A 25,417-nucleotide genomic window follows, 5' to 3' on the forward strand; every position below is an offset into this window, starting at 1 on the left:
TCATCAATATTCTGAGTCTTTGTAGTCTACAGATTCAGAATGGCTGGGCTGGGGGAGTATGTCCCTTGAAGATTTAAACTGCTGAAAATCTTCAGTATCAAAATGTTGCCTCCTCCTGTATGAAACTTCAGTCACTAATCATGTAAACTGCAATGTTAGTCTCAGGAAGAAGCAGACCTGCACAGCACCTCCTTCTTCAAAGAACTCCTGTTGTTTCCTATTCATTTACTTGTCCTTCTTGTTTCATCCCTCTCGCCTCCTCCTCCCTGGCCTTCTCCCAGGGACTTGGCCCACCATAGTTCATAGGCTTTTGTCTTTCTCTTACTCCCTATTCTGCTCAGTTTCCACTTCTATCATTGGTTCTGTCACCATCTCACTACTCTTAAGTCTGGTCTATACTAGGAAATTAGGTTGGTATAATTACGTCACTCAGGGCTGTGAAAAATCTATCCTCTGGGCCTGAGCAATGCAGTTAAACTCGTAGACTCTAAGGTCAGAAGGGAACAATATGATCACCTAGTCTGACCTCCTGCACAATGCAGGCCATAGAACCTCACCCATCCTCTCCTGTAATAAACCTCTAACCTATGACTGAGTTATTAAAGTCCTCAAATCATGATTTAAAGACTTTAAGGTACAGAGAATCCACCAGCAAGTGACACGTGCCCCATGCTACAGAGGAAGGTGAAAACCCCCTAGAGCCTTTGCCAAGCTTCCCTGAGGGAAAATTCCTTCCTGACCCCAATATGATGATCATTTAATATGGTAATCATTTAAAATCTGAGCATGTGGGCAAGACTCACCAGCCAGACACCCAAGAAAGAATCCTCTGTAATAACTCAGAACCAACCCCATCTAACATCCCTTCACAGGCCATTGGCATATCTACCACCAGTACTCAAAAATCTGTCAATTGTCAAACGAGGCTGTCACATCATACCATCCCCTCCATAAATTTATCAAACTCAGTTTTGAAGACAGCTAGGTCTTTTGCCCCCACTACTCCCCTTAGAAGGCTGCTCCAGAACTTCAGTCCTCTGATGGTTAGAAACCTGCATCTAATTTCAAGTCTAAATTTTCTGATGGCCCGTTTATATCCATTAGTTCTTGTATCCACATTGGCGCTGAACTTAAATAATTCCTTTCCTTCCCTGGTATTTATCCCTCTGATGTATTTATGGAGAGCAATAATATCTCCCCACAATCTTCTTTTGGTTAGGCTAAACAAGCCAAGCTCTTTGAGTCTCCTCTCATAAGGCAGGTTTTCCGTTCCTCAGATCATCCTAGTAGCCCTTCTCTGCACTTGGTCCAGTTCGAATTCATCTTTCTTAAACATCGGGGACTAGAACTGCACACAGTATTCTTAGATGAGATCTCACCAGTGCCTTGTATAAGGGTACTAACACCTCCGTATCTCTACTGGAAATACCTCGTCTAATGCATCCAAGAACCACATTAGCTTTTTTCACAGCCACATCACATTGGCATCTCATAGTCATCCTGTGATCAACAATTCTCTTCCTCTGTCACTTCCAACTGATGCATCCCCAGCTTATAGCAGAAATTCTTATTAGTCCCTAAATACATGACCTTGCACTTTCCACTGTTAAATTTCATCCTATTTCTATTACTCCAGTTTACAAGGTCACCCAGATCTTGTTGTAATATATCTATTGACCTACATACTCCTAACCCCTGGTGTTGAAAGCGCTAGGTAAAGTGGAAAATTCTCCCATCAACCTAGCTGCTGCCTCTCAGGGAGATGGAGTACCTACGGCAATGGGAGAACCCCTCCCGTCAGTATAAATAGTGTCTTCACTGAGACACTGCAGTGTTTTAAATGCAGACAGGCCCTAAATACAAATGCCTTCCCGTCTGCCACTCTTTTATTTTAAATTGGCTATGCTAATGTATAATCCTGTAAAAGCTGGGGAAGGGGGGGGGAATCTGTGCCTGAGCAGAGTGGTGTAAAAGGCTTCCTTCCATTTTGATTGGATAGCATGTTGCATCCACTTTGCACAGGAGTAAAGGACTAGAAGAGGGCTATGACAATGGAGACTCAGGCTCACTATGATGGCTTCTGGCCTCTGCGGACATAGCACCAGGCTTTCAGTGGGTGTAAATCACTGTTGCTCAGTTGAAGTCAGTGGAGCTGTACTGACTTACCCCAGCTGGAGATCTGACCCACCATCGTTCCAGCATTGTGATTTGGGAGGTGCTTACACCCATAAATACAAAAATAATCCCCAAATCAGCTGTGAAATTGACCTGACACACTGAAACGATGCCCAGGCACTAGGAAAAATAAGTACCAAATACCCAATTAAAATGCTTTCCAAGCCATATGTTGAATAGAGACTCAGGGCAACATTTTAATTATCTGCCTTCTTGGACAAGGAAAAGCAGGTGAATGATTGTCAAACATATGGGATAGGTTTAAATGGCAGGCTACAACTTTATTAATTATATCTTGGGGAGGGGCACAACATTGTCTGCGTCCAGCTGTCATGTAACAACCATTTAACTGGTTCTGCAGTGCATGTTACAGGGCTTTCACCAGGAACCAAAAAATTACTCAGCATAGACCCTCTCTGGTGTATCAACCATCAATTCTGTTGTGAACCCTTTCCTTCCCTCCACCCCCCTAAGGCGGTGGAGTGACAGAAGCCACAATGTTGGGTGGAGGAAACCTCAGTCCGCAAAAACTTCACGCTTCTCCCCCCTTATAAGCACACGGTTCAGCTGCACAATCCCAGGTCTCATTTACTTCTGGGAGCTGGCATTTTAGTCCTTACCGGTGCCAGACACCAGCTGCAAGTTGTGATGAGTCAGTAGTTTAGCAGCATTATATGAGCCTTGAATCCTATTGTTTCTAACCCAACTGTGCCTCCAGAAGACTGCAAGGAAGGTGAAAAAACTCACAGGACCACCTGCCAATTCGATGGTTTGGGACAAAATTCCCTCCTTAACCCCTAAAACAGGCCATCATAGCATCATAAGAGGCAAAGCTGCTTATCTTCCAATAAGGGGAAAGAAGATGGGATAGCTAACCGGAGGTAAGCCCTGGCTTAATTTAAATAAGCAAGGACATGGGGGGGCCACATCAGCGAATCAGCTGGCCCCATCCCCTTTTGCCGAACCAATGGCCAAGCAAAGAACTGAAGCAAAGGGTTGTGGGAGAGGAGGGAACAGCCCCTTTCTCCCCTTCCCTGCCACACATGTGCTTTGGATTCTCTCATTCCCTGGTGTCCAGTCAAACTACCTCCCCCACTAAAGGCAGGAAAAGGGTATTATGACTTGCAATTCAGAGTTTATAACTCAGCCATTACAAATTCCCTTGGGCTGAAACTCAGCATAAAAGTTTGAAAGCCTGAAAGTGATTTTTTTTAAAAAGAAAGAGTGGTCCAAATTCTGCTCTGAATTACGTGAGTATAAATTCGTATTAACTCCATTCCATTGAAGTTACTCCACATTTACACTGGTACAAATGAGAGCAGACTCAAGCCCATTGCTAGAGGAATCACTAAGGATAAAATCCTTCTCTGTTGCTTTTTTGCTGTGTTGGACAGAGCAGCTTAGGTAACAAGGAGGAATGCACACTGTTAATCCTTTGAAAAGGAGCATTGCATCTCTTTGGTTGATGCATGTTGCATACACAAGTGAGGCTGGAGAAATTGCTCTGAACCTTTGAGCAGCACACCGCGCCCACTGGAGGACGTGAGCAGCAGCAGTAGCTCATTCTCCTCATGCCCCCTTGCTAGCTCTCTAGATCACTAGGGTCTTGATTCAATGCTGCCTTTGCAATCATTTGCACCTGGGCAAAGCAAACATAAAATGTTACCGCGTAGGAGTAGCAGTGTTTTGTACTCACTTTGCCCAGGTGTAAATGACTACAGAAGGTGTAAGGCAAGGGTGAATCAGGCCCCTCTCCCTCTTTGACTCCTCTCCCCCAGGGGCCCTGAACAACACATGATTTGTTCAAAATTTTAAAATGCAAAGGAATAAAACTGGTGAAGGTATCAGTACGATTTATTAATGCAACTTGGTTACTGATTTGTAATGACCCTGATTCAGAGTGGTCTCTAGAGCCGATCCCATGAAGTGTGGGGATGGTCCTCCTATCCCACTGACTTGAGTGTCAGTGGAAGTCAAGGATGTCAGCAGCTCATGAGATCAGTCCAGACCTGCTTGTGAAATGGAATATATCATCAGTCTGCTTTTGTTCAGGCTCACTTGCCTTCCCTGTTATGTTTACAAAGTGATTGCCGGGAGTACTATCCTCTAGTGTTAGAGATCATGAGGGTTAACCAAATTGTCATGAAATATAGCAGTCACACAGGTTAAACATGGATAAAAGCTTACATTTTTCCAAGCGGTAAATATTTATTTTACTGCTAAAAGCTGGAGCCTTTCCTGTGTAATATTTGCTGCTTGGTTCTTTTGCCCTCTTTGTTCTTTAGCAAACAAAGGTTAAACAGACACACTGGATATAATGGTCAAGTTTCAAATCAAATCAAAGCTTCAGCATTTGCTTTCTTTGCCCCGACTGTAATAGATTCATAAAAACATCTCAGTATCTCCTTGAATAGAATGGGGGAATATTAAATTGAAAGTTCAGTGAAGGGGGGAATTTTTCATGTAAATAATACATCAGATGAGAGAGGATGACCTCATTGGTGACCTTTATTTCCAGTTATATGAGGTAATAAAAAATTAGATAATTATGTCATACTGTGTATTATTTTATAATTCAGAATTCTGTTAGCGCTGAGGAGAAAATGGTGTCTGTTTATAATTATATATAATCTGTTTTATTAAATGAGTATTGTAAACTCGATGTTTTGTTGCTAAGGGTATTATAGGATTTTTATTTAATAGAGAAACATGCCTCAGGTACATGGTAGGTTAAGTTAAATCACAGCTGCCCTTAGTAAAATACACATACACGTCTTTATTACAGATGTACTCTCAATGTGAATTTTGTTCATTGGTTTTTTTTTTAAATCCAGTTTCTGAAAGAGCACTCTTCAAATACACCATCTAGTGTTTAACTTTTAATGTTACTTTTTAAAGAACTTTGAAAAACAAGAGCTAGGTTTTTCTGCAGCCTTGTTGATCTAGTATTTTTCTTGTCAGAGAAACTGACTGCCATACAGGAGAAACTGTTAAATTGACTACAAAACAAAATGCTGCCCAATGCAAAGAATAGAAAAACGAGGGAGTAAAGGAGATTATTTTTGCTAACTTCTCTCAGTAACAGTGTTATCTTGTGCCTGGATTGTGATTTGCATGGGCACAGCAATGTGCACGGGTAGATCCCAATACAGGATGGGGCCCTTAAGTGTTACTTTTAACCACAGCAGGTTCAGCATTTTGAGACAGAAATGAGATTTTTGTTTCAGGTTGATGGTATCCCTTTATAAACAGAACTTTTTTCAGGCTGATCAGTAAGTCTTGTCAGTACTGAGACTTTGAATGAAAAGGGCAAACAATAGAGCCATCTGTCAGCTCCCATGTTAAGACCTGTATCCTCATTAGCATGATTGACTCTATCATGGAAAAGCTTGTACAGCTGTAATTTCTAGTCTGCATCACTAGGTGTTGCTATAGGGACTGTCTGCAATGCTGAGTTCTGAGAGAGCTGAAGCGTAGAAACTAAGAAAAAGCCATTTATAAAGTACTGTCTTCTTTTCTGTTTTTGTTTTAGGACTCATTGCACTCCTTAATGGCAACATTAAGTTCTTCTAATCCTTTCTTTGTTCGATGTATCAAGCCAAATATGCAAAAGGTAAGATTTAAAACTGCACTGACTGGGTTGCTTTTCCAAGTACCCATGGCCCAATGCTCTGTATCTTGTAGAGTCATTTATGCTATGCAAATCAGAACAGTAGCATTTTGGACTCACTTTGCACGGATACAATTGACTCCAAAAAAAAGAAGTCTCCAGAGTTCTGCAGCTCTCATGTCTGGGTTTTTTTCCTAGCAGGCTATTTCACATGTACTGTACATAACTAATGTAATCATTTCTACAGTGAAATCTGGTTTAAGTGACTATTCAAAGATCTGACAAAAATCACTTACCTCAGAGTTGGTCTTCTAAGAAAGGTGGAGCAGAATTGTACTCAGGGCATTTGGAGATTTTACAGGACAGTATCTTACAACAGGAAATTGCCAAATAAAGATAGCCATTAAGATAGCCATTTGTACAGGTTTCACTGTTTGTGCTATTGCTGTTCTGCTTACTACAATTTAATTTTTAAAAATACTGTTGATTTCCTTTAAAGACATGCAATCCAGTAATTTGGGGGATTTGCTTTACTGTATTTTCTTCACCATCTGCCACTTAACTTTTCAATTTCTGTAAAATATCAGGTGAAGTCATGTTTGTTTTTATGTTGTAGCTCTGAGACACTTAAGTACTTAACTTTGAGAAAGAGTTGACAATCAGTGTCAGAGATTAATATTCACTGTACCAAGTTGCCAGTAAAGCCTGGGCCAGTGGAAGGCAATAATGAGGCCTATTCAAGCATGGTAATGTGTGGCCCGCTAGGAAATCAAAAAGTTGGAGATCTATAATCACTTAATCTAATGTTGCTAACTTAATCTTAAAATTGCAAAGAAGTTCTTTTTATTTGCCCATCATGGTGTGATGTCTATTAATGTTGAAAATGCAACAAGCAAAAGACATTAACATATGTTAAGCTTTTACAGTACAGTTTGCAGACTGTAGCCAGAAATACACTATTTTGTGACATGTCCCCAGTGTCTGATTTATCAGGACAGTAAAACATCAAGGAAGTTGGCTAGATTCCACTGAAGATTTTATGGCTGTCTACGCAGCCCATCCCCAGAACTATAAAATGTGTTTAGGTACTAACTGTCCTTCATCAAGTTTTCTTTATAAGGGGAAAACTTTAACCTAGGCTATGGTGTTTCAAATGATGTTCTGTGATGCCGCCCAGGGAATATCTGGGTATTGTTGAGGAAATGAGTCCTTCCATGTTGGCGGGGTCTGTTTCCTATATGTTTAAATGTCCTGATGCTGGCTCTGAGTTCATCTCTAGACCAATAGTTCTCAGACTTGGGACCTCTAGGGTGCTAAGGCCAAAATCTACATTTAAAAAACCTTCAGCTTGGTGCAAGTAGGACCAGGGAGCATGCACAGCATTGGTCAGGGAGATTCATGCACCTGAAAAGATTTCCCCTCTTTCTGCAAGGGACCCACCGAGCCCTGATCAAGCCCCTCTTCTACTGCCACTTGGGAGTGACGGGGTCTCTCTTTTATTTTCTTGCAACCAGGAGCCCTGAGCAAGCCCCGCCCCATAGCCGCAAAAATGCAAGGACCACACGTGAATGATGCAAGGATCAGTCTCATTGCATTATGTTGTTTGCATCACATGTTTGATCCTTGCATTTTGCCAGCATGGCTCTTTCAACTCTTAATGCTGTTGCCACCAAGGAAGAGAGCACAAACACTCTTGCCTCCAGCTCCTGCTGGGGATCCAGAGTGTTCTCGGCAGCCCCCTTCCTTGCCTTTTGCTACCACTGTCTGGGAACAACAGGGCCCTGTGTAGCCCTCTCTCCTCATCCTGCCAGTGACTCTGAGGTAAGGTGAGAGGGGGAATAAATTAGGGGAACAGAGTGGGAATAAGGAGAGTGGGAGCTCTTTGAGTACCACCTCCAAAGCCAGTAGTCTTTCCTCCCATCCAGAATCTTCTTAAAGGCCCCATGCACTACTCTGACCCCCCCAGTACCTCCCATCCAGAGCCCCATTACTTCCCACACTGTCCTCTCCACCCAGTACTCTTACCCTCGCCTGCCCAAATTTAGTAAAATATGGTGCCATCCTAATCTTTGCATATATTTACTATAATGAGAAATCCTCACTAAATTAGCACCTGCAAAGGAGATTAGGCCATGACTATAAAGATTCCTGGAACTGAGGCAGCAGCAAAAAGCCATCACTAATTGTGGGATAGCGTGTGGGAACAGATTGGGAACTCCTCTCCTAGTTAATCGAATGTGTTAATAAACCGCCAGCAAAATCTTGTTCACACAGAGTGTATTCCCTAGTTTTCTTCTTGCCTTGCTGTGCTTGTAAATTTAAGTTAAATCAATTTAAGATGACTTTGCCAAACAATAAGCCCTACTCGAAGAACCAAATGGAAGGCTTAGTTACTAAGAAGGGAGTCGAATACATTCTAATCAGCAGAGTCAATTCATACAAGATTTCATGGAAAAGGGGAGGGGCAGGCAAGCAAACATTTCTGACAATGGCAATTTCCATTCATCTTCAGGTTCAAAAATAAGTGTCAGAAAATTACTGTTCTTAAATTTAACCAATTGTGCACTGTTTTTTCCTCTTCCTGTGTCTTAGTAAAACCACTTCTATTTATTCATCTTTTTTTTCCCTGTGGTATTGTTTTTGTGAATGAGAATAAAATTGTGCAGGCTGAATATAAGGTATTTTTTAGAAAAGGAATTTGATTAATGTGTCACTATAAGCAGGGCTTTTATTATTTATAGTTCCTGAGATTGCAAATCTCAAAATGATATGAGGAGTTGTTCTGCTTTTATTTTCCCTAATCCACTGGGGATTTAGTGGGGCAAACGTCAGTGGAATTTAGCAACATTGGGCCTATATCCTTTATATTGGATACAACATCAGTGTAACTGCAGTGAAGTCACTGTAGTTGGTCCTCATTTAAACTGTTGTCAGATCAGGATCAGGCCCACTTCACAAGATATAACCCTGGTGTAACTCAATTGAATTCAGTGGATTTACACCTCAGTTGACATTTTTAAAATTATATATAAGAACTTTCCAAAGACAACCACTCCCTGAAAACTGCCACTAACCTATTGTTTGACTTCTTCAGATTCAGGTTGTTTGTAATTGGTATCATCAGATGATTTTCCTTTGACCAAAAAAAAAAAAAAAGGACTGCATAATTTTTATTGGCTGAGAAAGGTGTGTCAGTTTGTGTAACTCCAAGACAGCTTGACTAAATGAGAATTTAGCCTTGTGGTTGTATTACTAGGGATTTGATGACATGTATATGATTCAGACTGCAGGTTCCGATAGGTAGACTTGGATGCATGAGCAATTTAGATTAGCTGCTAACACAGAGAAAGAAGGGTTGGAAGAAACCAAGAACTTAATGACTGTACCTCTCCTTCTCATGCAATAAATATGTATTGTTTCTGTGCCAACTTTTTACTCTACGTAAGCAAATAATGCAGCAACAAGGATCTGGAATGCTAGAATTTCACCTTTTAAACAATGATAGTTCTTAATATATGTGGCATTTGTAAAGAAATAAATGATATAAAAGGAGACATAGCTACTTCTTCTGTCTTTTGAGGTAATACTGCATTATGGAAAGAGGCAAAAGAGAATCAGAGAGGCAGTGATAAAAAAGGAGTGAAATCTTCCTAAACCACTTCTTGTCCTTTTGATTTAGTACACACAAGTTACATCCGTCAGTAAGAGAGTCTGTAATAATTCCAGAGAGCACTAGATATAGGAGCTTTTGTACTATAAATACATATTTGGAATCCTTAGTAAAGCTGATCACACAGATGGAAGATAAAATTCAGAGCTTTGAAAAGCAGAAAATTATAATGGGCAACACTCCACATTCTGTGCTTTACATCAAAGGTTGTTAATAGTGGACAAGAGATTTGATAATTTGCAACAATTATTGGAATTGGAATTGATTTTTATCGAATGTTACAGTGACAGGCAAGAACAATCCACCAAATGCAGCAAACCACAGGCATTTACATAACAAAGCAGAATCTGCCCTCATTAGAGCTACTCCCTAAAGGGAGCACACAGAGTACATAACCTTTTGTCATAAGGCATTTCTGCAAACTAGCTGTAGATGGAAGAATAGAATCCTGTTCATCTTTCCTGAGAGACCTCTAAACAATCAGTGTATTTGTTTTCAAATTTGTCACCATTTGTCTCTGCTCTCACCATAGCATGGAAATTACTCTACACTGTGTTATTAATTAATACTTTCTGCTAATGAAGGGTCCTTCTCTCTCATTCTTGACCTCAATGCAACTTTCAGCACAGTGCATCCTTCCACCCTGATGAACTTCATCCACAATGACTTAGGTGTCTTTGGGTCCCTTCTGTCATGATTCCACTCCTAACTATCAAACTGCTCGTCCACTGTATCTGATGGTGATTTCTTCTCTGTATCAAGACCCTTGCTCTAAAGAGTTCCAAAGTTTCATTCCTCCTCTTTTCCATGATCCTCTCTTTCATCTTTGTACCTTTAACCTTAGCAACCACCATCTCAATTGATAATGTTCTTAGTTGTACATGTCTTCCAGTGCCAGGGCTTTAGCACGATTCCTTCCTGTTAACTCTGTCTGTCTTCAGACTGATCCAGGTAAATGTAGAGTATTGACTTTCTATACCCTGAATGTCTCAAAAACAGAAGTTTGTCTCTTGGGCAGGAGGGAGCACCCTGAAATTCAGGTCCATCTTCTAATTCAAGTCTAATTCAGACTTGCTATTTGTCTTTACTGTCTGTAACACTGGTATAATTCTTAACCCTGAGCTTTCTTGCTCCTCCCCAAGCCCCTATGTCTGCAAATCTGTCTAGCATGACCTCTGAAACATTGTCCACATATGTCATTGCCTCAGCTCCCCCTCTGCTGGAGTCCTCATCCATTTCTTCATCTCTTCTTACCTTGACTATTGCTACTGTTTTCTCTATGGCTTCCCCAGGTAACAACTCCTCAGACTGCCACATGTGCAGAATGGTGCTGCTTGCCTTTTCACATGTACAAAGAAGCATGGTCACATCACCTTCATCCTCAGAGAAACCCATTAGTTACCTCAGGATCTTGTTCTAAATTACCCACCTTGGGTGAAATCCCCTTGGGCACAATGAACTAGATCACAGGCTGTGGCATATTAATTTTTAAACTGGATTTCAGACTGACCTCGAATGCTGCACCCTGGCTACCTGTTTGCTTTAGCAGCCAAGTTGGATTAGGCTTCTGAACAGGTACAACTTCAGGCACACATAATTGTGCATTTATTTGTGGGTGCGATATTGCATCTGGAGTACCTGAGGATGTTTGGGAAAATTTAGACTTAATGTCCAAATAGAAATGCAGCTCAAAAAATCCAGTCCAAATGGGCAACAAGAAAAGAAAGATGACCTGTCCCTGTGTGAATCTAAAGGACTAGGGTTCTGTGGCAGATGTGGAGCAGCAGTGGAGTAATCTAAGAATACTGATATGTAATAATTCTGTGAATACAATATGTGACTTGGTCAGTGAATAAAAGTTACTGTGTAGTTAGATTGCATGATTAGACTTCCCTGAGTGAGTATGGATCTTGCTTAATAGGGGGACTGTTGGAGAAACAAGCAGGAAAGCAACACAATGGCTCCTGGATAAGAAACCCGAACATGCACTTGAAAGTCCCTGGAGAAAGCGATTAACTTTAAAGATCCTACTTCCTGTATCCAGCAAAGTTGCAAACCTTGGTTTGTCAGTGGTGGGAGTTAAGAGGTCAGAGGGCTATAAACAGTTAAAAAGGACAGGTTCTATGGGCAAGGGGATGATTCAAAAGACTGAGCATCTTTTAAAACTTCACAATAGCTGGGTAAGTTCACTTCCTTGAAGTCAACAGTTTCCCCAAAAATGTAGCCCGTGCACCCAGCGGTATATCCTCGGGCATGAGCACATCGACCCAAGTATTGAAGTATTTATTCTTTCTAAATCATCCTCTTACTCATAAAGTCTTATTGTTCTTAATCAGGAATGCCACTAATATGTGTGGCATCCTGTCCAGCTGACATGCTGCTGAATTCAGCTACCTTCATCTTAAGATCTTGAATTTTGCAGAATTTTGCAGAATTTTATCTTTTCAAAATCAGTTCCTGTTCAGGACCTGTGAAGTGTGTCCAGCTGTATTTTTTTCTGACACACTGCTCAAGTAACTGGGCTGGGCATTGGAGAACTCCTTTGGAGAGGGGAGGCAAGAGGGAGAAGGAACCCTTCTTTTTGGTGGTAGAGGAGCAGCAGTACAGCTCTGAGGCCACTGTTGCAGTCCATATTGTGTAGGACCAGAGGATTCATCCAGTGACATCTGTGCTGCACAGGTGATGCCCATCCCCTGTGTAGCTTCCCAACAAACTTGCTCCCTCATTGTGCAGCCACAACAGTTCTGCTGCTGAGGGTTTGTTCTTCAGTCCATACCTCTGAATATAGCTGCTTTGAGATGTGGAAGTACTCCAGCCTTCTCTCCAGAATGTGCTGGAAGTCAATCTTCCAGACAAACATACTCCTTCCTTGCAACTACACACACACATACACACACACAGAGTTGTAGTACTGTAAAGTTAAGCCAAGTACCAGTCAGTTCAGGCACTAGATCTTGTCTGTTTTACAGTGTGTACATGCACAACCTGCCAAGTTACCAGATTACCTTGCTTAGAGAAAGTCAGTCCAAAACTGATAGCAATCTTTTTCAAATACCAAAATGTGATCTGGAATTACCATGGGAAAAATATATATTTCAAGTAGGGCGTGGAAGGAGGGACCTCAAATAGCATGATATTCAGGTTACACAACTACTTACAAGAGCTTTGTGGGACGACAAACCACGTTATGTGGTTACTGCCAACTGCAGACATTTATTGTGTGGCTAATTCAGCTTTCTTGAATCAATGCTCATGATATTTATAATCCAAAAGAACTTTGATTATTAGCATGGGTTGCCTTATTAGCAGCAGAGAGCTTTATTGTCATGTACTATTTGAAATATTGGAATAAAAGCTACATTTAATGATAATCGGTTATTATATATCTTCACACATCTTTTGATAATTTTATCACTGTCTTTTATGTGTGTGAAGAGCATTTGGGCAATCACACATGCAGATTATGTGTGTGGAATGTTTGCCGTTTACAAACATCAAGCCAAGGATATGATTTTTTTCCTTTTTCTTTTTGTGTGCTATACCAATTATTTGAGTTGTAAGCATTTTCTTGCAAGTGAATGCATGCATGCAAAAAAAGTACTTATGAAAAGCTATTCTTCAACCTAAAAAAACCCAAAAAAACCAGCCACCAGATCTCTAGATAAAAACTTAAATTCAAATCCTGTTTACTATGTTGTCATGGTAACGACACTGAGAAGATATGCATTGCCCATGATAAATAGGTATCCTTAAAGTTCCAGAAGCAAAACGGGAGTAGAGAGATGTACTCTGGCAAAAACTTTGAAAGTTTATAAGTCCCTGGCTAGACTATGGCCCTGTTGCATTTTGCTCAGTTTCTCTCTTACGGTCTAGGAATCAATTGGCTTTGAAACATATTTACATTCTTGTTGCTCCTAAAGCGAGATTAGCCTTCACATATTGTTGGTCAGGAGTATCTGCAGTGATTACTGTTGCGCCAACCCTTGCTAGGCATGACTTCCTTTTGAATAGCAGCAGGAATGAATTAAACAAGCTCAGCCAAAGATATCACATGAAAGACTTGAAATACCAGCGAGCTGAAGAAAGTCTTGTTTTGTGTGTGTCAGTGGTCAGTGTGTTTTTGCGTAGCTGCAACAGCTAAAGTTGCAGCCTTTCACAATGGACAATAACTGAAGGGGGAAAAGCTTCAAAGGTAGGGGGGTTTGTTTCATTTGAGGTTTTAAAATGTTTTCATCTTGAGTGCTGAAGCCTCAGTGGACTTGTAGAGGGAGAGTACGTAGGTGACTGGAGTTTGCTGTTGCAGACTATATTGGAAATGTTTCTAGCTTTGCAGTTTCTTTTAAAGAGGGTAAGTGCCGGATCAGTTTATAAATAAGTAATCTAATCATATTTGTTAATGCCACGGAAGCCATACACCCAAACAGACTGCTTTGGCAAGAATATTCCCTTTGTGACTGAAAGAGCTGATTGGTAAAAAAGCAGAAAATAAGTGAGCACATAGTTTTAAATTGAGCTTTTATGTGTGTAAATGGCTAGGGAGGGCGGTGCTGCATTGAGTGTTTTGTACAGAAATATCCTTTCTCCTATCAAGGCAGTTCATTAAATAGTCATGCCAAAAAGCAGATATACACCTCATTAAGCATCAGCTACTTGGTACGGTTTTGGAACAAATTGTTCTGGCTTTACGTTATAATATAAAGCATGTGTGTATTTTTGCTTTGATTGCATTATGGCCCACAAAAAAGCCAGAGGGAGAAATGGAAAGTATAAAGTAAGAATGAGTTGTCTGCTGCGTGAGTCTATTTTATACAGGCACTCACAAGTCTAAATGAATTTTGCAGTCCTACTTGAGAAACCTGACAGGACACATTTGTTGAAATGGTGATTCTTCACTAGAGCAGAGGCAAAGCAATATGCATGAAAGAGAATGTGGAGCAGTAGCAAAGAGGTGATATTCTAACACCTCTACAGTTGACCCTGCCTTTTTAGTGGAGTTTATTTTTAACTTTTAACTGGGTGTAAAAGTGGTGCTGCTTTGGGGGCCTGATCCTACAGAGTGCTGAGTACCCTCTATTCTGGCTACAGTGCAAGATGAGGGAGCTCAGCATGTGGCCAGATCAGGCCCTTTAGACTGGAAAGCAAGAAGTAATGATTGTACATTCAGCCTGAAGAAAATCATAAGGGAGAAAATGATGATAATATTTTTGTAAACCTGTTAAAAAGTATTTGGGCTTGATCTTGTACCACTGAATTCAGTAGAAATTTTACCATGATCTTCAATAGCAGTGGTCTAAAATTCCCAGTACAGATCTAGAGAAGCAGTCTGGTCTGATGACCTGCATATGAAGCTGGGAAGCACAAGACTTCTAATCTGTAAACCTTGCTCTACCACTGACATTCCATATGGTCTAGGCAAGAAGCTGTGTCTGTTTCCCCCATCTGTAAACAGTGAACTAGTTACACTTGCTTAGCTACACTGAGGTGTCATGAAAATTTGTCAATGCTTGAACAGTTCTTTGACAATATAAAATGCTAAGTGGTGTTGTTAGGTAGAGCATCATATACGTTTAGTACATTGCTTTTGCTAGAACTGGTTAGTAACATGTCTAGATATTTTGGGGTTAAACATATACATAGTTTTTCATTTTGCATTTGCTTCTTCATAAATTTATAGTTAAAAGCCTTGCACCTGGCCACCTTGCAACATGTGAAGCAAAATAAATAATTATAACGATGGCAATTTAGATTTTTTTTTTGTCAGTACAGCCAGGTCACTCGTAGTATTTATCTAATATTTACAGTATTGGCAACCCTAAGTGCTTAAAAATCATACTCCCCAAAACATGAGACTTTTTTTTCAAAAATCAATTTTGGTTTCTTTCTATATCTGTCTGTATCTGCCTTTTAATTTTTGAGACTTTATGGTGCACTTTGGTCACATTTTAAAGTTTTTCTCCTCAGCCAGGAAGCTAGAAACTTCCTTTCTTTTCTCTTTTTTTACAATGAAAAGCTGAGATTCTCTCATACAGGATTCCATAAGCAAACTAGGGCTTTAAGAAGAACGCCAATTATTGTGATAAAATCATAAGAGTTGGCAACACTTCAGTTTTTTTACATTCACCTAATAATGTAGTCTAACTCATGAACATTTTTGGGAATACTTCTTGGTATCTCTGTCTTAAAGCATGTTTCTGTTATCATTATACTGTCTGTTTCCCTTTCACTAAAATTTCTGTGGAGTGAATATCAAGCCTAAAAAACAAGAAAATTTTCCCCAACACTGTGCTACTTTAAAGATTAAATATTTCAGACACAGTGGGCCAGTTTCTAATCTCAGTTATACCAAACAGACTTTACTAGGTGTACCTCCCCCATTTCGCTCTTACAGTAAGTAGAACTGTACCGATGTAACTGAGATCAGAATCTGGCACTATGGCTTTTTGCCCAAAATATGCATGAGTTCACCTATCCTAAGGCATCTCTTTCAAGTTATAGGTTTATTTGATACCAGCTCAGCAGAATTTGACGCCATTAAGAACTGACTAGATAAGAAAGTAGTAATGCAGAACTCTTCAGGGTCACATGGCTATGTCAGCCACATCAATTTTGTAATCCAGTCCAATGATGTAATAAATATGTTTTATTCTTGTCTTCAGTGCTGTGAAGTTGCTGGTTTTGTTGCATGTAAGCCAAGAGAAACTTCTTCCTATGGAAATAACTCAGGGCACTAAGAAATTTCTATATATTTACTACGCCTGTAGAATGTCAAATACACCTTTGCATATTATATCCCATTATACTTCACTTGGTTAACCCACAGGTCAAGTTTACCACTAAATTACACCCAGCATCATGTCTTATCTATTTATCATTTATATATACCATTCTCTGTGATCTCTCAGATAGTTTTTTGTGGGTGTTATCTATGTGTAGTGTAATTATGTGAATAAACAAAGGCTTTTAATGGCATTTTTGAGAGTGTGCACTCTGGAGACCAAAATATTTTACATTAAGAAGCAAGTAGCAAATAATCACTTAGAATTGTCATTTGGAAATCTCAATGCCTACAACTTTCTATAGTCAAATAGAGAGAGAAAGTAAAGGTTGAAAGAATTTTGCTTTCAGAGAGCCATTGATAATTGCCAAATCTTGTGTGGTATCAGCTTTCTCATATGAATGGCTGCCCCAGATTCAGCTTGAAAGGACAGAATACCCATGCAAAGTGTGCCAGCCACATCATTTGTGCTTATTTCAGCTAAAAGAAATACTGTCCAGGCTCAGAACTACAGTATGATAACATCTAAACAGCCTTTCAAAGGAAGAAGCAGTGACTTTTTAAAAAGTGCTATAGCAGATATGTCAAAAATTCTACGTAGCTAATTCCAGACCATAATTTCCCATTAGCAAACAGAAACATGCTCTTGTAGAAGGCTGAATTTGCCTGAAACTCACTTAAACACTGGGGCTAAATTTTATCACAGGGAAACCTATTAAGGGCGGTGGCATATACCTGCACCATCCAAGGAATTTCCCTGGTGAAAGAATTGTAACTCAGGAAGCCAAAATTATCTTTCTGCTCCTGGTAACTAGTAATTTGCTCAGTAAGGCCCCAATTCAGCAAAACACTTAAGCACATGCATAAGTGTCACTTGCTTCAGTGGGGTTTAAGCACATGCTTAAAAATTAATCCTGTGCTCAAGCGTTTTGCTGAATGAGTGTCTAAATTATTATTCACCCTGCATTTGCTCAGCTGTGTTGGCCAGTGAGTAGAGTGGGTAAAGCCAATGCGACACCTGCTGTGAGGAGGGAATGGGCAGGCAGGTAGCCCTGCTTACTCCTGCACTCCACAAGCAAGCTCCATGTAATCTGTGTAGAGATGCAAGACAGGTTTTTACTCTCTCTCATTCCACTGAGAACTCGTTTCAGTATGTCGCTAATCAAAATGCACTTAGATGGCTAATGATAAAATGAAGAGTCTAATATTGAATCCTACTGTACGTCCCATGAAAAGAACTTCTAGAGGTTTAACAAATCAAATCTACTTAGAAAGAATAAGGGACCACATTCTGTTTTGTCACATTCCTGTAAGATTGCAAAGGATAAGAGCGAGCAAAATCTAGGCTCACAGGTTTGTCTTTTAAAACGAATTATTTAAGGGAGTAGACATATACTTTCATACAACTAAGAAGGACTAAACTCAGTGTTAAAATAGGTCAAAATCAAAAAGACTATGGGTCACAAAATCTGCTGGAGTCCATTGCCAGAGCTCCATTGACGTAAACAGAGTCATGCAAATTTACAGCCACAGAGGATCTGGCCCTACATAGGGAATTTTAAGTAATTTAGGGCCTGTTCCAATGCTTACTGAAGTCAGTGGGATATTTTCCATTGACTTCTGAGAGCATTGGATCAGGCTAATAATGAGGAGTTATCTTGCTGTGCGCTTAACTCTGGCCTGAGAACAGACTAGGAATCTGGACAGACAAGTGAACTATGCAGTACTGTCTAAAGAAATGTATAGTAGTATCCAGTAGTTTCCATTAAAAAGTCAGCATTTACCAACAGTTATCCTACTGCAGTATCTGAGGTCACTATACTTTCCTACATGACAATAAGAAATTATGATGGCATCACAGAGTTGTAGTAACTATTGTGGTAGATGGTTACCACTCTAGTTGATCATCAGTATCAAATTGAATACCTAAATCCACTGAGCAGATGGATTCAAGTTACTGTTGCTGTAGAAATGGTATAGATAAGGGTTACCAGCAAAGGGGGGGAGGGGGGGGAAGTGTGTGCAATTTTTTATGGTTACACACTGTATAAATAAATCATTAAAGATTTGTTGTTTTGGGGAGGAATGTTGGGTTAGGGAAGGGACTTAGGGTTTTTTTTTCCTGGTGTATTTTTATCTTAGAAATATCAGATCTTATTTTTTGATGACGGTCTCCCAGAGAATTGTAATGGGTGGTTTCAGCTGTTAATTAAGGCAGGATGTGTGTTGAGTCTGGAACACAGAGTGGAACAGAGAAAGTAGGTGTTAACAAAAGCAATCAAAACTGTTTTAAACAGTCTGATTGAAATCACTCCCCTTTTCAATCGGTCAGGTTTCACTTGAATTGCCTTATTCTACTTGCTCTCCAGTTACCTGTTGAGTCTTCCAGGGAAGATCTGGATTTTTTTAATATAAAAACAAATAGGAAAACAAGAGCAGTCTGAGAGTGAAAATTCTGAAGAGAACAGCAAAGAGAGATGCAACAGGACCATCTGAAATCGTCTTTAAATATAAGACCTCAGAGTCACCAGCTACAGAAAAAAGAGTGTTTAAGCCCGAGAGGAAATTAGTTGGAAGATCTTTACACACAGAGTAGCTAATATAGTAATTATATCAGGTAAAGCTGGATCATCATCTTAGAGCAGCACATGGATCTTTTGTAGTTAGCCAGGTGGCAAAATGAAACATTTCAATGCTGATCCAAGGGGTCAGTGCTGTTTTTTATAAGTGTAGTTTCTAAGGTTGCAGCTAGAGAGGACATTTTAAACATTTAATAGATCCTCTCAGGCTAGCCACAGTTAGTTATCTGAAAGATAGCTGGCAATCACCCTCTGGGAGCCCTTGTAATGACACCATTGGACTCCCTGACTATAAGTTGGCTGAACTTCTCGAGTACAAGTTGGGCCTTCAGTTGACATGAAAAAGTGCCAGTTCCATGTTAAGGCAAGAGCAGGAAGCATGACTTGAGTCTCCATACAAGGGGGAACTGTAGCATTCAGCCACCATCCGAGTTCAGGGAGGCTGGTGTCATGGAACTCAGATCTGAATCACAATTAAGCTCTGTGAGTGGCGGGTCACAGAGTCTTTGCAGCCAGCACCCACGGAGTCAGGAATTTGGAATGAATAGAACCCTATAAGTTTACCAGGGGATGGGAATAATCTGGCCTTTGAATGCTGCCTGACCTTTGGTTTCCTAGCAACTCAAAGCTGGTCAGTGGAATATTTTGTAGTGCTTCTAATTTACACATATCAAATATTGGCTGTGATCTAAGCCTGGCTAATTTCCCTTTCTGACTTTCAGACAACTATCTTAATACATGAAGAAGCAAAAGGGAAAGGCTCCTAGGAGGCAAAATTGTTTAATTGGTATTTTCTTTCTCCAAAGTAGGAATTACCAGGAACATTAACCTGCTTGAGAAAACACTGAGAAACAAGCCTTCTTTTAACCGTAGGCTTATTGCAGAAACTTTTTCCCAATCTATGAATATAATATTGAAGTAAACTCTGTATGGGAACTAATTATATCAGAGAAAGAGAAGTAATTCATTTCCTAGTTAAAGAGAAAGAACAGTGATCAAATATTACATTTTTAGTGTTACCAACAACCACAATTTTATCATGAGTCATGCACTAATTGATGTTTTCCTAAAAGCCGGAGCTGCTGGCATCCTGAGAATATACAAAAATCTTAAGTTTTTATTTTTTTTAAAAAGCACTTTCTAGCTCTTATGATTGGGAGAAAATCTTGAAAATGTAACCTCAATACATCTAAAGTCTCAAAAATCCAAAAACAATTAAAAAGAACCATCTCTTTATTCTTAAATCTCATGGTTTTTAAGCCAATCTCATGATTTTCTAAGGCCTGATTCATGCTTTTTTTAGCATTTGGGGTTGGCAATGCTGTGTTTGCCAACCACAAATGTTAAAAATGTTTGCTGATGACGGTGAAATAGTTTAAGTGAAGTCAGTTGATGACCTCAGTCTGTATCCTAGTGGACAGGTGTCCATATCATAGTTGGCACCCTTTCTAGCATGATCAAATATAGGCACAGAAAAGAGGAATGTGTTTACCACAGAGATTGTTCCTCCAGGTTGGGGATGAGAGTCAGGGTTGAAGCACATTGGTAGCACAGTGCACACTTTGCTACTGCCTGTTCTCTTCATGTTCTGTGTCTAAACAGAGAAACTCAGCCTTTGTGGCTGTCTGTCTGACACTTGAGGTCAAATAAGAAAGCACAGAACAAAGTTCCCTTTAAATAAGTCAAAGTTGTAGTTTTTCATAGATCATAAAGCTAGAAAGGGATCATTGTGATCAGTAGTCTGATCTCATGTATAGGTCTTCCCTGAAATAATACCCGTTTGAACTAGAGTGTATCTTTTAGAGGAAAAAAATGAAATCTTGATTTAAAAATTACCAGTGATGGAGAATCCACCACAACGGTTGGTAAATTGTTCCAGTAGTTAATTACCCTCACCGTTAAAAATGTACGCCTTATTTTTAGTCTGAATTTGTCTAGCATCGACTTCCAGCCATTGAATCATTTTATACCTTTCTCTGTTAGATCAAAGAGCCCATTGTTAAATATGTGTTCCCCTGAAGGTCTGAATAGATTGTAGTCACATCACCCCTTAACCTTCTCTTTGATACACAGATTTTGCTCCTTGAGTCTGTCACTATCAGGCATGTTTTCTAATCCTTTAATCATTCACGTGGCTCTTCTCTGAACTCTCTCCAATTTATCAACATCCCTCTTGAATTATGGACACCTGAACTGGCACAGCATTCAGCACCAGTGCCACATACAGGATAATATAACCTCTTTACTTTGTCAATAACAAAGACTGCTGAGCAGCCTCGGCAAGGTAACGCTCCAGAATGGAAGCTCATCAAATCACTGATAGCATTCTGGCTTACAATCCAAAAGGGCTGGATTGTAACTTTATAATCTGCCGTGAGCAAGGGGCGGCAAATTGCTGCAATGCTCCAGAAGCAGACCAGAGAACAAATTGTGACTTAGATTAACAATTCCTCCCATACACTCTCCCCTGGCTCTGGAGAGGGAATTCACTTTTTTTTTTTTTTTTTTTTCCTGGAGCAGCGAGCGCATTGCCCACTGTACCAGATACCCAGCTATTCTGACTGCTGAGTCCGCGTCTCTTTCTTTCCCTTTTCCCTGCCCACTTGCTCAGAACAGGGAGTATCACTCAAGCAGTCCCATGTCTGGAATCACAGTCTGAGCAAGGAGACCTCTTTCCCCATCCTCTGTGTGCAGAGTAGGGGCTATGGCAATCAGTCCAACACCATTTATGCCGTTGTGTTCAGGATATGCTGCTGTTGCCACAGTTGCAAAAAACAAAATAAAACACATATTAGCACTGAGTGAGGGCTAGCCATGTGGACAGTTTCACGTTTTAAAGACCACTGAGTAGTAGTAAGTACTACATTGGCTAATAAAATGTTTGTAGGATCAGACCCTATGTTATAGCATTGATTATGCTTGCTGGTGTAGATAAAACAAAACATGTTATATCAGAACCATGATCCATCCCAGATACCTTACTGGGAGTAAAAATATGATGATGTAACATGTTTTTATTTCTGTGCCATACAGGCAAGAGTGAACCACATTACAACTGCCATATTTCAGCGTTGTTTTATTTTGTTTTTCAAATGTAGATGTGGTCTTTTAAAGAAAACACGTCTTAATAAACAAACTGTAAACTGCTGAAAATGAATCCATATGCCTTGATTTAAAAACTCCAGTGTGGATGGGACTGCCATAGAAAATTAAAGTTTATGGGTGAAATCTTGGCCCCATTTAAGTCAATGAGAGTTTGCCATAGGTTTCTACAGGGTCAGTATTTCACCCTGTGAGACTAGTTTGTATGCAGCCTAAGCAAGTGTGCATCTGCTAGTTTTAACAGCAGCCATTATTCTATAAATGGAGTAGTATATGCTGCAGGCACATGGCATAGTTCTCTTGACCATTGTCATGAACAATGATGACCCTGATTCTGGTCATCTTGACAAGGTGTTGGTAGGGAAGGACAGCTGTCTTTTAATTAGTATTTCACAGCATGTTTTTTCATGGTAAGTCTGTAATTATCAAACAGCTTGACTGGTTTTTTTCAGGGGAAGACTGCTGACCGATTACAATGTGGTGAGAAAGAGTGGCCAGATTGAGGTTTAGCCTGCAGGGATTGGAGCCTTTAATTAGGATGACCTTAGATAAAATGGCAACAGATTATTCACAGGTGGAGAGGAGAGTCCATGAAGATTTCCAGCTGGGGTCTGTGCTGTACGCTGCACCTTCTGTCAGTTTTACAAGGACTGTATCAGTCAAGACTGCTCCAAATCTTAAATCCTCTTTCTTCAGATGCTCTTAATTGTGTGTCTCTCATATGGGTGGAGGCACAGTCTCCGTTTCGGGATGAACCCCTGTGAACCTCATTGTGGATTTCAATAGACTCTTTGAAATAACGTATTCAAGCAGTAAGGCCCTAATCCAGCAAAACACTTACGTAGGCTGAATTGGTGCCTAAGAAATGACAGGGACTGAACATTTTGAGGAAACAGCATGTCTTGGGAGTTATTTGTCACCAGGCTGAAGGCACAGTTGGCCAAATTCTGCCCTTGTACCATTGAAAATGGAATTTTGGGTGTAATTAAGGGTAGAATTTGGCCCATTTCAACCACCCAAGAAAGTGATAATTGCCTAAAATGTAATACTTCAGTGCTAATATCTTAATTAAACTGAGTTTTAAATAATAGCTGAGGGAAAAGCCTAGGACTCTGTGAATTGATTCGTCATTGTTGACATTAGTATGAGATCACAGCCATTTAGAAGGATCCATTTTTTTTGTTCGAATTTGTAAAGCCATATCTAAATCACATCTTTGCCATCAAAACTACAATAAGCTCTTTGGGGCAGGCATTGTGTTACAATAACTGTATGTGTGTACAATATCCAGCACAATGGGGCGTTGACCTGGTTGAGACCTCTGGGTGCTACTGTAATACAAATGTTGTAATGGTAATAAACTGCTCAATAGCTGCAGCAACTGTTTAACACTGCAACATTTCATGTGTCATAGAGGTAGCAGTGTGTGTGTGTGAGAGAGAGAGATAAGCATGCAATCAGTAAAGGTTTGTAAAGCAGTTTGAATGAAAGGCCTTGTATAAATTCAAGACCATTGTCATTTGTGATATTTCCTCATTTAATATCTATTTTTGTGCAGAAGAAGAACAATAGATAACGTTACAGCACTCCTACAGTGCTATTTTAAGCATAAGAGACTTTAAAGTGTGGTGAAGTAATCACCAAAATTCTGATGTCCATCTTCAGTCTGAAATATTCAAGGGGAACAAACCAGAAATAAGTCATACTGTAGTATTCAATAATTGGAATTAAATAGAAGATCAGCTAATTGCATATACAGTTAGAAATCATTTGTTATTACTTGTAAAATGTGGTGCTTTCCTTTTTGTTCTTGTACAGATTATACAAAAGAGCTAAGAGATTATCAAATTAGCTATGAAATCTTGCCTGGAATTTGTACAGAATGTTTAATCTGAGTATCCATTTCTCAAATCCTCAGTTGGCACTGTTTGACGTGTGTAACTGTCAGTTTAATATTCACGTGTCCACTCTCTGTATTGTTGCTTTAATGTCAGCAAGTAATCACCATCAGTGTTACTATTTCTCCCATTTTTGTTAGAGTTTTTTTTTGTGGGGAAAGGGATGGATCAAGGAGAGAAATATGCACACACATATACATTCTCACTCAGAGATTCTCTTCATTGTTTTTTACCTATCCAAATATTTCCTTACTTAACATTGTAGTCAGTGGTGGTAGCATGTGAATTTCTAGCATTTGTGATGTAGTCTGTGTCACTAGGGTTTATTTTCTCTCTTTTCTGCTCACTGCAATAGAAAGGGAACATCTTCCAAAACCAATGAACCATACCTTTTGCAGCAGTTCTGTTCAGAACATTCAGCAGTTGCTGCTGGCTGCATGGTGGAGGACAACAGACACTTCTGCATACGCCTTTTTTTTTTTTTTTAATTGTTGCCTTCAAAGTATGTTTTCTTGAAGTCAGTGGGGTCTGAGGCACTCCACACCATACTGGATGTGCTCAGCTGTAAATAGGATTGGGTTCTCCATGCCACCTAAGACATTGTCTAAATGTATTTACTCTCTTGCCTTATAAAACATTCACCTTTTATTCTCACGTGCATTGAGAATTAACCCTGTGGATAGTGCAGTGCCGTATAAACTGAAAAGAATTCCCAGATTTTACCCCTTACAGCCTGTGTACCTGAAGGAAATTTGGAGCAATGTAGTGAAACCCTAACATAAAAGCACTGCACAATGCAAAACGAAGTTGATACTCATGGGACTTGCCCTGGTAATTTAACCACTGGGGGCAAAAACTTAAAAACAGTGTGGTTCTGCTGTACAGAGGGATGGGGTGGGACAGGTTTCTAGAGGAACACTGGTGGCCTGGGGGAGAGGAAGGTGTTTGTCCTTCCAGTCTTTTCAAGGACCACATTGGGCTGGAGTAGCTTCCCCAGAATAGCCCTGCAACCTGGAAGAAGGATTTATCTATCTGGCATTATAGGCCCTATCTTGAGACTGGAGTCCCATTGTGCACACAGTCAGAGACAGTCTCTGCCCTGAAGAGAGTTTACAATTTAAATAGACAAGACCGACATAGGCTGGGGAGAAATGGGCATGAGGAAGTGGGGAAGTGACTTGCCCAAGGTCACACATCAACTCAGCAGGGAACAGAATCCAGGTCTGATTGCTATCCACTGGACCATACTGGTTTTGCGATGTAGCTCCCTGTACATTTCCACGCCACCCAGTCTACTACTTAAATTGCGTACTGGACATGAGGAGTAAAGGATAAAGATAAATATCACTTAATATAAATATGCAATGATTGTATATTCTTTTTTATATGCTGGACATAAACATTTTCAAAAGAAAAAAAAATCAAGCTGGCTAAATTATATATGTGGAGTTAAATTTGCTCCCACTCATCAAATTCACATAGAACAACAAGCATGCATTTTGATTTGCGGCGTTCATAATATAGAGTTATCTTGGAAAAGCTCAGGGATCCATCTGCAAAGACCTGGTGTCATAAATCCCTCCATGGAGCAGAATTAATTTGTCTTTG

The 25,417-nt window shown here is 40.0% G+C and overlaps 1 protein-coding gene across 2 annotated transcripts in view; it reads left to right on the plus strand.

Moving 5' to 3' along the window:
* Positions 1–25,417, plus strand: part of MYO10 (myosin X) — a 235,838-nt gene that overhangs the window by 161,057 nt on the left and 49,364 nt on the right. For both annotated transcript variants that reach the window (XM_067569804.1, XM_067569800.1), the window contains one exon: positions 5,708–5,788. In XM_067569804.1, the coding sequence (XP_067425905.1) occupies positions 5,708–5,788 (81 nt within the window). The remainder of the gene's footprint in view (positions 1–5,707; positions 5,789–25,417) is intronic.

This window comes from Emydura macquarii, unplaced genomic scaffold (assembly GCF_026122565.2).
Source record: "Emydura macquarii macquarii isolate MOO-44397 ecotype Brisbane River unplaced genomic scaffold, CSIRO-AGI_Emac_v2 contig_320, whole genome shotgun sequence".
Taxonomy (NCBI): domain Eukaryota; kingdom Metazoa; phylum Chordata; order Testudines; family Chelidae; genus Emydura; species Emydura macquarii.